This window comes from Conger conger, chromosome 9 (assembly GCF_963514075.1).
Source record: "Conger conger chromosome 9, fConCon1.1, whole genome shotgun sequence".
In the NCBI taxonomy this organism is placed as follows: Eukaryota; Metazoa; Chordata; class Actinopteri; order Anguilliformes; family Congridae; genus Conger; species Conger conger.
The window spans coordinates 24628980-24643052 of NC_083768.1; the positions used below are offsets into that span (position 1 = coordinate 24628980).

A 14073-nucleotide genomic window follows, 5' to 3' on the forward strand; every position below is an offset into this window, starting at 1 on the left:
ATCCACACACAGTCTTGCATAGCCCATATATGTTTTCACTTATGTCAGTGTCTGCAGGGCAGGACAATTCCAAGGGCCCTCAGAAAACTGCTGTGATTGTGTAGGGATGGGGTGGCCTGGGCTGGTGGGGCCCTATGTCAGATCTTTTTTTTGGACCCAATTCCCAGGTAGTGCCTCTGTAGTGTGTCTGTATTGAAAGCCTGCTAACGCAGCAGGATGCCTCATTGTAGTCTGTTGTGGTCTCTCGACTAACTTGACGCTATCTATCGGCCATCTCGCAATCCTCAGAATCCATTGCGTATCACAGAATCACTGTCTATTCTCTCTATGCTGATTGTTTCTTTTGTAAAATGCATTCTTCGCATTTGTTCTTTAGATTCTTTTCCCGGTCACTTGTTGAGCAAACAAGCAAAAAACGTATAACATGTAGCCAATCTGGACACATGAGGGGAGTCAAAACAGTCACACCTATATTTCTACAATGATAAGGGCACGCTTGCCTTCGAGACTTTCCCCTTTAATGTGGTTACCAGGGAAGGCTTTCTATAGTGGAATCCTGACTGGCAGCATTCGTGATGCAACCGCATCCATAGCCCTAACGCAGGTGGAATACAGTATCCGAATACTGCAGTTGTATCCGTTCATACAGTTGTGGAAATGTGTGCTTTTGTGGTTGATAGATTGCAGTGCCCTTTTTTTAAATTCTGAAATGCTATGCTAAAAATTTGTACATTTGTAAAGTGTTGCTATATGTAATGCATGTTTTAAGATGGTGGCCTTCCATATATTTCCAGAATGAGTTCCACATTGGAGAATTTTAGCTTGCTCTGTCACTTGATCATGACTTGATCATTCACAAGCTATTGTGTGCTTGGCAACAAGTGCAAACCTGGTAACAGTGGGTGTGCATTGTCTGAATAATACTGTTAACTGTGAATCAGACAGAGTGTGCTGCACGGCAATAACCTGGAAACAGTGTGGCACTCCCATTCACCCTCCAGTATATGGGCAGGGCTTCATTTGTTGGTTGCTGCTGCCTACCTGGTAATTAACTATGAAGAATAAGACCCTATGATGGCAACCATTCCAATGCTATGAGTTCGCATGCTATTCAATCAGTGTCTTACTGCATGGAATTTCAAGCCTATCTTCATTTCACATATCTCTGGGTGTGTGCTAACAGACAGAAAGCAGTCACTAGTTTCTGAGGTAGACAGTAACAGCACATTATATTGTTTTAAGTGGTTCTGGCCAGTCAACCGTACATGCAGTGAAGATTGCATGCACTGCAGCTTTTCCATGGAGTAATTACACATTGCAGTCGGCCTGAAATCACTTTGCACACAAAAGAAGGGGAATGATAAACTTTGCAACATGATAACCTCGTAGATGAAAAGCCTTTGTACTGTGCTGTAGGTTTCTTGCTATTCCGTATGCATACCTACTGTTAGAAAAAAGTACATAGTGAAAATTAAAGGCAAGAAAATGTCCACCATTTTTTTTTTTTATCCCAATGCAGAACGCTTGGAGTCGTGTGCTATCATGATATAGCGCCATCTAGTGTTTGAGATATGCAAGTGACAAAACTGAGCTTGAAGGACAGAACTTGCTTTATAGTGTAAACTATATACCTGAGCTGTGAGTCTAAGTATCCAAATACAATATATGAAGTGAATTAACCATTATTGATTGTGCATACTGCTGATTGTCCACCTGCAGAATATCAGCATTTCCACATTCAAATGTTTGCACATAATTACAATTTTATTTTATTTGCCATTTATATCATGCAACACTGAAAAAATTAAAGTACATAATGTACGGGAAATGAAAATGACAATAATACAATATATGAAACTATATTGTGTATGTGGACTATTACTGACTTTCAATGCCTTCCTCTTTCTGTTTCTCTTCTTTCCCAATCTCTCTCTCTCACTCTTTCACTTTTATTCCTCTATCCCTGCCGTTCTTTCTTCCACTATCTTCTGCTCTGTCCCTCTTGCCTTTGTTTTCTCTGCCCTCCCTCTCTCTTTCTATTTTGCACTGCCTCCTTCCTCTACTCCTCCTCTCCTAGGATTACAGCGTTCCTGAGATAAGCCTGTTCCCTGAGGAGAATGCGGAAGGGAAGAAGGTGATCTTCAGGGACACGTCGGAGGACGCCCGGATCTTCGGCTACCCCGTCAAAGCCAACTCCATCATCATCAAAGCTGGGCTGTGAGTGCCGGTGGGGGTGGGCATTGGGAGGGGCACTCAGTCAGCGTTGGCGTGAGAGTGTACATAAGAACATGAGCAAGGGTGCCTGTGTGCCCTCCCCAACTCAGGACGTTACCGGGAGGAGATGGGCCCACATCTGTAACTGCTGATTTGTCATTTGGGGGAAAAGCAAAAACAGTATGTTGTCTGATAATCTCATGATAAAACTGTAAAAAATGGCACCAGTTTCTTTACATATTCTGAGTTATCTGTTAAAATGCCAAATTACACATATTGCACAACAATATGCTTGCAGAACATTTTTAAGTGAAAGTGAAAATATTCAAGATTATGGACCACTCTTTTGTATGCATTAGTATAGTCCACAGTTGGTGCTAAAATACTGTCTGTTTCCTTATATTAATCAGACTCAAAGCAGGTTCAAGTTAAAGGCGGGCCAATGGCATGTCTGCCTTGGCTGGAATATGCTGTGAAATGCCGGGGGGGGGGGGGGTCAGATCGTTATCTGGGGCACTGCCTGTGTGACGCAGCTCCCCTGTGTGACTCTATTCCTGTCTGTTGTCTTCCTGCAGGTGGCTGGTGTACGCCCACCCGTTCATGCAGGGAGTCCCGCGCGTGCTGGAAGTGGGCGGGTACACCAATCCAGCCGCCTGGGGTGTCACCAAACCTTACGTGGGCTCTGTGCACCCGCTCAAAATTGTGAGTTGCCTGTACGATCCTCAAAGGCAAAATCCCAGGGGTCCTATAACATCTACATGAGTGTCTCACTGCGGGGTTCTCATAAAGACTTACTGCATGCCTCATCCCAGCAGCAGTCATTAATGCCTGTTTGATAGTGTTGGGTTTTCTTCACGCTCCATTCATTTTAATGACAGTGCTCAGCGGTGTGTGAAATACCAATGCAGATGGCTTGATTAAAGGTGTGAATTATGCTAAAATGGTCACAGAACTGAAATTATGTGAGTGGAGAGGGGTAATTGCTTTCTTTTGTTTTTGCTGGAAAGTGGTTATCCATGTAGCTAAATATTTGTCATACTCCAACGTTCATGTAGAAGACGTCTGGCATCTGGTTGAGACCAGCTTCTTTGGGAATAAGGAATTGATAGCCATGTTTGTGCATTCATGATGTGTTTGTGTGGAGTGTGGAGTGTGGAGTGTGGAATGTGGTTATGGGTTATGTGTTTGGCGCTATGGGGTGTGTGGTGTGTGCTGCTTCCTCTCATCACTGTGTGTTTGGTTACAGGGGGAACCAAGAGTTGAGAAACCCAATGAGCCAAAGGTAAGAGCCTCTGACTCTAACAAACATGGTTATTCTAGTGTTTTAGGGGCTGGCAAACTAGCTAAATCCTGACATCAACTAGTGAGTTTCGGTGAACATTGAATAGTGAAAACTGTTTACAGTCCTTGGAATTAGCAAAATGTGGAGTAAGAGTTCAGTATGCTCTCAGTTGGGCCTGTGTGCAGGTATAAATTGGACATATTTACAGGCACTACACTAGACCTGAATTTTTTCAAAATAGTTTTTTGTTTGTTTCCTTATGTGTCCATCGCAGTTGGTGGTCTTCGATAAGCCTTACTTCTCAGGGAAGTCTCGTGATGTCTACACCCATCTGCGTGACTTTCTGACTCGCACGGATATGAAGCAGACCGCTTTCATGAGCAGCGCCGGCTCTATCAAAGTAGTTGGAGGCTGGTGAGTGATGGGGTGTACATTTCTGTGTGTGTTTGTGTGCATGTGTGTTTTCCAGTCTAGACATTTATTGACTTATTGGTGGTTTTTTTACTTCTGCTGCTGTAGCCTATCCACTTACAGGTTTGATGTGCTGTGTGTTCAGAGATGCTGTATGTGGTTATTTGCGTTACTGTCACCTTCCTGTCAGCTTTGATCAGTCTGGCCCTTCTCCTCTGGCCCCTCTCGTTAACAACACGTTTTTGCCTGCAGAACTGCTGCTCACTGGACTTGGTTTTTCACACCGTTCTCTGCAAACTGTAGAGACTAGTGTGAGAGAAATCCCAGGAGATCAGCAGTTTCTGAGATACTCAAACCACCCTGTCTAGCACCAACAATCATTCCACAGTCAAAGTCACATTTCTTCCCCATTTGGTTTGAAAAACAGCTGAAGCTCTTGACCACGTCTGCATGCTTGTATGCATTCAGCTGCTGCCACATGATTGGCTGATTAAATATTTGCATTAGCAAGCTGGTATACTCATTTACCTAATAAAGTGCTCAGTGAGTGTATATCTGCATGTCTGTATACAGAGTGTGTGGACCTTTAGTGTGTTTGTACATATGCAGTGTAATCCTGACTCTTGTCACTGCACAGAGTGTGTGAATCATTAGTGTGTTTGTACATATGCAGTGTAATCCTGACTCTTGTCACTGCACAGAGTGTGTGAATCATTAGTGTGTTTGTACATATGTAGTGTAATCCTGACTCTTGTCTCTGTGCACAGAGTGTCTGAATCATTAGTGTGTTTGTACATATGCAGTGTAATCCTGACTCTGTCTCTGTGCACAGAGTGTGTGAATCATTAGTGTGTTTGTACATATGTAGTGTAATCCTGACTCTGTCTCTGTGCACAGAGTGCGTAAATCATTAGTGTGTTTGTACATATGCAGTGTAATCCTGACTCTGTCTCTGTGCACAGAGTGTGTGAATCATTAGTGTGTTTGTACATATGTAGTGTAATCCTGACCCTGTCTCTGTGCACAGAGTGCGTGAATCATTAGTGTGTTTGTACATATGCAGTGTAATCCTGACTCTGTCTCTGTGCACAGAGTGTGTGAATCATTAGTGTGTTTGTACATATGCAGTGTAATCCTGACTCTGTCTCTGTGCACAGAGTGTGTGAATCATTAGTGTGTTTGTACATATGTAGTGTAATCCTGACCCTGTCTCTGTGCACAGCTGGGTGGGCTACTCCAAAGAGGGGTTCCGGGGGCACCAGTACCTGCTGGAGGAGGGCGAGTACCAGGACTGGAGAGTGTGGGGAGGCTGCGACTCGGAGCTGCGCTCTGTACGCCTCATCAGAGCGGTGAGTCACACGGCCGTCCCCTCGCCGCCTGCAGTCTGGACCCACGGGCCAGGGCTGCACCTGACCTCTGACCTCTGACCTCTGACCTCTGACCTCTGCCGCCTCCAGGACTTCACCGAGCCCGTGCTGGTAATGATCGCCCAGCCTGAGGAGGAGGAGCAGGAGGAGGAGAAGATGACCTTCGAGGTGACTGAGGCCATCCCGGACGTGGAACCCTTCAACTACCCCACCTCCACCCAGTCCATCCACGTGCTGAGCGGGGCGTAAGTTGCATTAGTGTGTGCATGTCCCGGAGGGCTGAGATAGGCATAGGCACAGGAAGCGCATTATACGCATATTACACATATTACAGAGCAGGTGAATATTACACAATATGAGATACATGGTACTACAAAGGTATGTATTCATGACAAAAAAAATACTGCGGTCAGATTTTTGAAGAAGACTTCAAAACATCAATGTCTCTATATTGGAGAGTGAAATTCTTCTCAACAGTTATAATGGAGATATACAGTATGTGGCAGATATAATGCAATAACAAATGCCCAATTCTGGAGGAGCTGTGGTGAGAATGAAGCCAATAGCACACAAATGTATTTTATTCCTGTTTATTCCTGTACAGTTCTAAGCGCTTATTGGCATGAAGTAATATAAATCATAGAAAATATATTTAATAAACAAGATCAGCTAAAAGAGGAAAACATCCTCCTGGGGAAAGAGTATGGCACTAAATGTTGAACACTGATGAGTAAGAATTACTTAAAAGACCAGCTAACCAAAGAGACCTCCTTGTCTGAATAAACTGCACATTAGAATTTCAGTAAACAGAAATGTAGAAAGAGATAATGCAGTTGTAGGCTGTCTCAATTACATTAACAGTCCAAAGAGCAGTGAATTTGGCTAACTGTAAGCCTGGCATTTTTAACCCATTATGGACTAAAGCACCCTATAGAAAGTCCATAGAAAGGCCTAGGAATCACAATGCATGTCAACAGTCATGTGTCTTGAAAAACAGTCATATGATCAAATACAACGCCAGCATGGCACCGGTCTGTTAAGGGAGATGCAACATGTAGGTCACATCCACCCATAAGGGTTAACCTGTCATTGAAAATTAGGAAAAGCCACTCACTTTTGCTATTGCATTTCTTTATTGTGATTGCACAACTGACATCTATTCATCTATTGTAATGAATAATACATTTGAATATTAAATGCATTTTATTATGACTTTATTTTCATGATCATTATGGTATTTTCCATAACTGTATTTGGCAGTGAAGCCAGATATGACCAGATGGAGCTTTGATATTGTGTAGATATTAGTTGTATTATGTTAGTTTACATAGCGGTATAATGGGTGTGGAGGTCGTGGAAGTGGAGTCGTACAGACTGGTCTAATAAGTGAAGGGTGTGGCAGCGGTGGTATCTTAAGAGGTGACAGTCTTATACATGACTGCTGTGACATTATGGTCTTACAGGTGACAGGTGTGACCGTATGATCTGTGGGTGACAGGTGTGACCGTATGATCTGTGGGTGACAGGTGTGACCGTATGATCTGTGGGTGACAGGTGTGACCGTATGATCTGTGGGTGACAGGTGTGACGGTATGATCTGTGGGTGACAGGTGTGACCGTATGATCTGTAGGTGACAGGTGTGAAAGTGCAGTGTAATGTATGAGAGGTGTGACCGTATGATCTGTGGGTGACAGGTGTGACCGTATGATCTGTAGGTGACAGGTTTGAAAGTGCAGTGTAATGTATGAGAGGTGTGACCGTATGATCTGTGGGTGACAGGTGTGACCGTATGATCTGTAGGTGACAGGTTTGAAAGTGCAGTGTAATGTATGAGAGGTGTGACCGTATGATCTGTGGGTGACAGGTGTGACCGTATGATCTGTGGGTGACAGGTGTGACCGTATGATCTGTAGGTGACAGGTTTGAAAGTGCAGTGTAATGTATGAGAGGTGTGACCGTATGATCTGTGGGTGACAGGTGTGACCGTATGATCTCTAGGTGACAGGTGTGAAAGTGCAGTGTAATGTATGAGAGGTGTGACCGTATGATCTGTGGGTGACAGGTGTGACGGTATGATCTGTAGGTGACAGGTGTAAGTATGCTCTCGTGCTCTTTAGGTGGATTGCCTACTCCCACGTGGATTTCTCAGGTAACCAGTATATCCTCGAGAAAGGTTTCTACAACAACCCTGGGGACTGGGGAGCATCAGACAACAAAATTTGCTCTATACAGCCCATCCTACTGGTGAGAAATTTAATATAAATATCAAACGCATGTGAATGGTAATGAATGTTGAGGTCCCGTGTACTTGATGTACCCAGAATTTTCCACCAGGGGGAGCCACTGTCATTCCCAGTTGTGGCTAGTCTTCCTCAAGGATTTCAGAGACACTTGTGAATTACTGTAGCAGCCCAATGGCACTATCATACTCAATTCCATTCTGATGTCATACATCCCCAACATGCCATAAAATGCAGTATATAAGACACAGGTTTCATATGTGATTTTAACATTAAAAACAGGTGCACCCTGTATATTTTGGTTTGTCTCATCTTCTGGGTTTCACGGCATTTATTATTGAACGCTCAACAGGGTTAATGTTTCCTCAACATATTTACTGCAGTTTTACACTGTTTTATACAGTACAACTCCTTGGTTTTGTGTAGCTTGATAAATATATTTGAGGAGTTACAGTAGCATCTAATGTGAAAGGGTTTACTCTTTGAAACATATGGAGGAAGAGGATCATTGTCCATCGCATTTTCAGCTGCTAAATTAGCAGCAAACATTACATTACATTACATTATTGGCATTTGGCAGACGCTCTTATCCAGAGCGACGTACAACAAAGTGCATACCCATAACCAGGGATAAGTGCGCTGAAAGACCCTAGAGGGAAGTACAATTTCAATTGCTACCCGTACAACAAAGATAAGGACCAGGGCCTATTTTTTTTTTTTTAAACAACAAATAAACAAACAAACAACCAACCAAGCAAAAGTGACCACACTTAACTATCCAAATACTGCTTACCTAGCCAACTAAAAACACCGACAGCAGCAGTGCTTTATGATGAGTCACATGGGGATATCCCTTTAGACCCAGGGCTTGTACGAGTGAGGCCAAAGCCTTACTCCTCATGGCAGGTTTCAGAAAGAGTCTGAATGAACAAGGTTAAAGGGCTGTGAGGTCACTGCAGCTTTCTTGAGCTCAGGGTGAAGGTCACTGGCGAAGCTGAGAGGCGTGTCTTGCTCCTCGCCGTTCTCTTGACTGACAGGCTCTCTGTATTTCCGGTGTGTTTCAGGCTCCGACTGAAACTCCCACCAACAGGAACCAGGTGAGAACAGAGCCCTTCACTCTGTCTCTATTCATCTCCCCGAGTGACTGATGGTGTCTGCTTCCCTGCCCCTGAAGCCCCTACTCTCATCCCCCTCCTATCCTGGTTTCTCACTCCTTTAACCCGTTACTTAACGTCCCACCTCTCTCCTCTCTTAAGTATTTATGTGTGTGTGTGTGTTTGTGTGTGTGTTTGTGTGCTCATAGTGCTGTTTCTGTAAGTCAATCCACAGGAGACCTGTCTTTCATCTCTCTCCCTGTCTCTCCTATTTTTTATGTTTGTGTGTGTTTGCATGTATGTATGTGTTTGTGCATGTGTGTGTGTTTGCATGCATGTATGCGTTTGTGCATGCGTGTGTGTGTGTGTGTGTTTGCATGTATGTATGCGTTTGTGCATGCGTGTGTGTGTGTTTCTATGTATGTATGCGTTTGTGCATGCATGTGTGTGTGTGTGTGTTTGCATGTATGTATGCATTTGTGCATGCGTGTGTGTGTGTGTGTTTGTATGTATGTATGTATGCATTTGTGCATGCATGTGTGTGTGTGTGTGTTTGCATGTATGTATGCGTTTGTGCATGCGTGTGTGTGTGTGTTTGTATGTATGTATGCGTTTGTGCATGCGTGTGTGTGCTCATAGTGTGGTATGTGTAAGTTGAACTGCAGAGACGTGACTCTCGCCCCCTGCTGTCTCTCAGGTCCTGCTGTACTCTGAGCCAGACTTCCAGGGCCAGTGCCAGCTGTGCCAGGAGAACAAGGACTCTCTGCCAGAGGAGTTCCTCATAAAGTCCTGCAGAGTGCTGAGGGGCAGGTGAGACACAGGCTGCTGCTGAGACAGGGAACGGGGGGGGGGGTACAGGATGTGAGGGAGAAGAGAAACAGGACGGTGCTCTGCAGGAGAGATGGTCAGGAGAGTGCGCAGGAGGAGAATGAGGGAGGCAGCGGGGGGACTGGAGAGAGCAGAGCGATAAGGAGGCTGTGAATTTGTGAGTCAACATGTTCTATCTTTCCCTTTTCAGTTGGGTGGTGTATGAGGGGCGTGAGTATTCAGGAAACCTGTACATCTTGCCAGAGGGGGATTACCCAAATCTCAACAGCATGGGCTGCCCTCCCAGCTGTTCCCTGCGCTCACTCAAGATTGTCCCGCTGGTAAGAGACCCACAGAGCCCCCTGCTGGACTCAAAACAGCATTACATCACTTTACTCTGTTCTCAAAAGAGGGATTCTATGCTGTTGTATCTGTGTAGTGACTGAGTCTACAACTGCAAAATAACTGTGTTGCACATTTCACAGAACATAGATATTTCTTGAAAGATACATCAGAGTATATGATTCATTAATCACAAAAAATTACCTTTTAAGTGAACTGTTTGCATTTGCTGAAAACCTCAAAAGACAGGAGACAAAATTGATCAACCCTGATAGATAGATAGATAGATGATAGATAGATACGTTATTCATCCCGAGGGAAATTTTACCTAACGCTAACCTCAGCCTGCTCTCCATCAGGGTATCCGCAAAGATTGACAATATGCTACAGCCATATACAATGTCTACTGTACAAACTCACAAAGAATTCACAATCTTAGATTAGTGCGCATTAAAGTGGGAGGCAATATGCTTATTTTGCACTTTTCTAAAGCATGCTTTATTTCCAACATGTCCAGTGTCTCCTATTTGGGAGCACGTATCACACTTTCAACATAGCTTGCCCATAAATCGTGTCGGAATGTAGCATACACATTTTTAAACTAGTCTGATTAATCGATTGATTCTGCATTAAAGTGTATATTGTAGAGTATAGAGTGTATATTGCCATGATCTCATTCATATAGAATGGTAAATGGCAGGCATTTATATAGCGCCTTTATCCAAAGCGCTGTACAATTGATGCTTCTCCATTCACCCATTCATACACACACTCGCACACCGACGGCGATTGGCTGCCATGCAAGGCCCCGACCAGCTCGTCAGGAGCATTTAGGGGTTAGGTGTCTTGCTCAGGGACACTTCGACACAGCCCGGCCGGGGGATCGAACTGGCAACCCTCCGACTGCCAGACGACTGCTCTTACTGCCTGAGCCATATAGGCCTACTGTATGTTGTTCTGGATAAAAGTGTAGAAGCAGATATATACCCTACAGTATGTATGTATATAGGCCTATACATAATTATTAATATTAGTATAATTATTCATTATTCATTATATTACAGAAGTAATTGACCAATTAAACAAAGTCATGGCTAACTACTGTGCATTCAGACTCAGCCACAGCCAATGATCGTGTCATCCACAAATCACTTAGATTTTCACTGTAGTAATAAATGTTATAATGTTGTATGCAATATATACTATTAATTTTGTTTCAGTTTAATTTATAAAAATAGTAATATAATGCTATTATAAATAATTGGGTATAATTTGCTCTGCACAAACTTCAGGGCTGTATCATGTTGTCAAGGATCTGTGCTGATACATTGATGGAGAGCAGGCTGATGTTAGCATTAGGGTTGATTCAATTAATACTTGATAAGTCATTGTAAATTCACCCCCTCAATCCCCCTCTTTCTTTCTCTCTCACTCATGCCCCTCTACATCTCTTTCTCGTTTCATTCTGTTTCCCTCCCCATCACTCCTCCCTCTCCCAGATTTTTGCAGTGCCTTCCATCTCTCTCTTTGGGCTAGAGTGTTTTGAAGGTCGTGAGGTCACTCTGGAAACAGAGATGGGGAACCTCGTAGACGAGGGCTTCAACAACCACGTGCTGTCAGTCAGGGTCAACAGCGGCTGGTGAGCCTCTCTAATACACCCATCCTTTCTTTGCTCCCTCTGTAGCAGTGGACCTCCACGTTTAGTGTTATCACTTGTTTTTGTTGTGAAATCTCACTATCATCTATTGTTCTCCTCTCTCTCTCTCTACCTCTCTCTACCTCTCTCACAGTTGGGTGGTGTGTGAGCACAGTAACTACAGGGGGCGCCAGATCCTGCTGGAGCCCATAGAGGTCCCCAACTGGCTCAAGTTCAGTGGGATCCCCACTATCGGCTCCATGCATCCTATCAGACAGGTGTGTCCCTTACCCTTTGGTTTCTGTACATTACACTGCAGTACTCTGCACACTCTTTATATGATAATAACCCAGCATGGATTTAATGTGTTTGTTTGTGTGTGTGTGTGTGTGTGTGCATAACCTACAGAAGCGTCACTTCTTCCGCATCAAGAACCAGGAGCGCGGTCACTTCATGTCCATCCAGGGCGGGGTGGAGGAGATGAAGTCAGGTCGAGTTGTGGTGACGGAGGAGGTGGAGAGCATGAGTGACATCTGGTTCTACCAGGACGGCCTCATTAAGAACAAGGTACCATTTACAATTTACCCATACTGCAGTGGGGCTTTACAACCAACATACCCATTGTGCACCTGGGCTTTAGACACAACATACCTACAGTGCACTGTACTGTATTTACTGTACACTATGTATTTTACCTTGATGCTGTTTGGGTTGTTTAAACAGATGATGCAAGTAACATTTTATTAGAGCTGTAAGTCCAGGGCTCTGACTGGTAAATGATACCAAAAATACAATGAGAATGAGGCGGTTTGCTGTAGTATGTGAAATGACCCATCCCTCCCTCTCCACGTTCAAACACACAGCTGGCCCCCAGCATGTGTCTGCAGGTCATGGGGGAGGTGGAGGAGGGGGCGAAGGTGGTGCTGTGGTCTGAGACGCGCCAACCCATCCAGCTCTGGACCGCCCAAACCAGCGGAATCATCCGGAGCCTGACCTTCCAGGGCATTGCGCTCGACTTGAAGGGTGAGTCCACACAGCCCTGCCCCTCTGTCCTGTGTGTGCATGCCAGTGATATTCATTTCTGCAGAGCTTTTTCAACACTGTCAACAGTGAGGTTATGTATGGTGGGGGCTTTCACACTGCTAATGTCTGACCCTCCCACACACACACACACAGACACACACACACGTGTGAATCTGAGTGTAATCATATGTGAGATTTGTGTTTCTTCGTGCACGTGTGTCTGTGTGATGTCTTTTCTTCATTAGGCCATAGAACCAATGGGCTCTTTATTCAGCTGGTTATAGAATGGTCGTAATTGTGTGCTGTACAGCACACTCAGCTCCACGGTGGATAGCGCAGTTTTGTAACGCCCATCGCAGAAATCATTTTTAATTGACATGCCCCCTCCTCCCCCTCTGTTTTCAGGAGGGAAGACTTATGACCGGAACCACGTGATCATTCACAGGGAGAGTGAGGAGAGACCCACCCAACAGTGGGAGATTGAGCTGTTATAGCCCCGCCCCTCTCCTCTCCTGCTCTCGCCCTGCCCCTGGCCCTTGGGATAACCTCCCCAAACCTGTAGACCTCATAGCAGGAGTGCCCATTTTGACTTGCCACAGATGGATATCACTTGTAGGGGGCACTGTTGAGCCCACCTGCTTTTCCCCTCAGTTACATAGGCCCACTTTTGAATGGCTCTTTTGGGTTACTCTTGAAACCTTTCTTTTGTAATGTATAGTCATTCAAGGGCCTCGGTGTTCTGTGGAGAAATAACTCAATTGTACATACTTTAGAGAATATTCTGTGGGAAGAAAACCCTGTTCTGTGAGGAGAGAAACTGCTTTCTGCGACAATTCCCTTTCTGTCAGGAGAAAACATCCTTTCTGTGAGAAATGAACCCACTTTCATTCATCAGAAAAAGGAATGCAACCTTGAGAGAATGGAAGAAGGAACAGGACAACAGATTTGCACCTAGTCTGCTCTGTGCATAGACTCCAGCTTGTCCGACAGTGGAACCGCCATTCTTGTTACATCTTTTTGAAGTGACCTACCCATCATGCCCAGGGAGAAAAACGGGGGAAGTATAGGCAATCACTGGCCATTCTCCCATTTCATGCTTGAATACAGTCATTCTGTGACAGATAGAGAAATTAAATCTGTTGTACAGAACCAAATGGAATTACATGTCTTCTGTGCACACATGGACTTATGTAGTGCTGCAAGGCTCTACCGTGTGCACAATGTGTCTGCATTTACAGAGTTATTATACTTGTTTTATTTGTGTTATTCTATTTCTTTTATATTATGGGGTGAAAGCTATTTTTATATTCATTATGTAGTCATAGTATCCAGAGAGTGCCTTGGAGAAGCCACTCAGGGTTAAATGCAAGTCAGTGTTGACACTATTTTTTATTGTGGTGTTTTATTTATGTGGTCTTCTAATGGTTTGGTAGTATTACTGTTCCGTGAAAAGTGTCAAAGTCCATATTCGTATTTGAGTTAACAAAAAAATATGTCTATAAAATATTGTAAACCTGTCCCAAAACTGTACTTTATAATGGAAAAACTACATTGTGAAAAGTTTTTGTAATTGGGAGTGGTTTTCAAATAAAAGGAAGTAAAATAAAAATAAAGGTTACATGTATTGAATGCATTAAAAATGCTAACTTCAGCTGA

At 44.0% G+C, this 14073-nt stretch overlaps 1 protein-coding gene across 1 annotated transcript in view; it reads left to right on the plus strand.

Moving 5' to 3' along the window:
- crybg2 (crystallin beta-gamma domain containing 2) overlaps positions 1-14073 on the plus strand; it is a 61617-nt gene extending 47544 nt beyond the window's left edge. Inside the window, exons 8-22 of the mRNA XM_061255945.1 lie at positions 2078-2217; positions 2790-2916; positions 3461-3496; positions 3771-3910; positions 5130-5256; positions 5365-5519; positions 7393-7519; positions 8580-8612; positions 9307-9419; positions 9628-9757; positions 11258-11397; positions 11549-11672; positions 11803-11961; positions 12258-12417; positions 12823-14073. Of these exons, the coding sequence (XP_061111929.1) occupies positions 2078-2217; positions 2790-2916; positions 3461-3496; positions 3771-3910; positions 5130-5256; positions 5365-5519; positions 7393-7519; positions 8580-8612; positions 9307-9419; positions 9628-9757; positions 11258-11397; positions 11549-11672; positions 11803-11961; positions 12258-12417; positions 12823-12911 (1800 nt within the window). The 3' untranslated portion in view covers positions 12912-14073. The remainder of the gene's footprint in view (positions 1-2077; positions 2218-2789; positions 2917-3460; positions 3497-3770; positions 3911-5129; positions 5257-5364; positions 5520-7392; positions 7520-8579; positions 8613-9306; positions 9420-9627; positions 9758-11257; positions 11398-11548; positions 11673-11802; positions 11962-12257; positions 12418-12822) is intronic.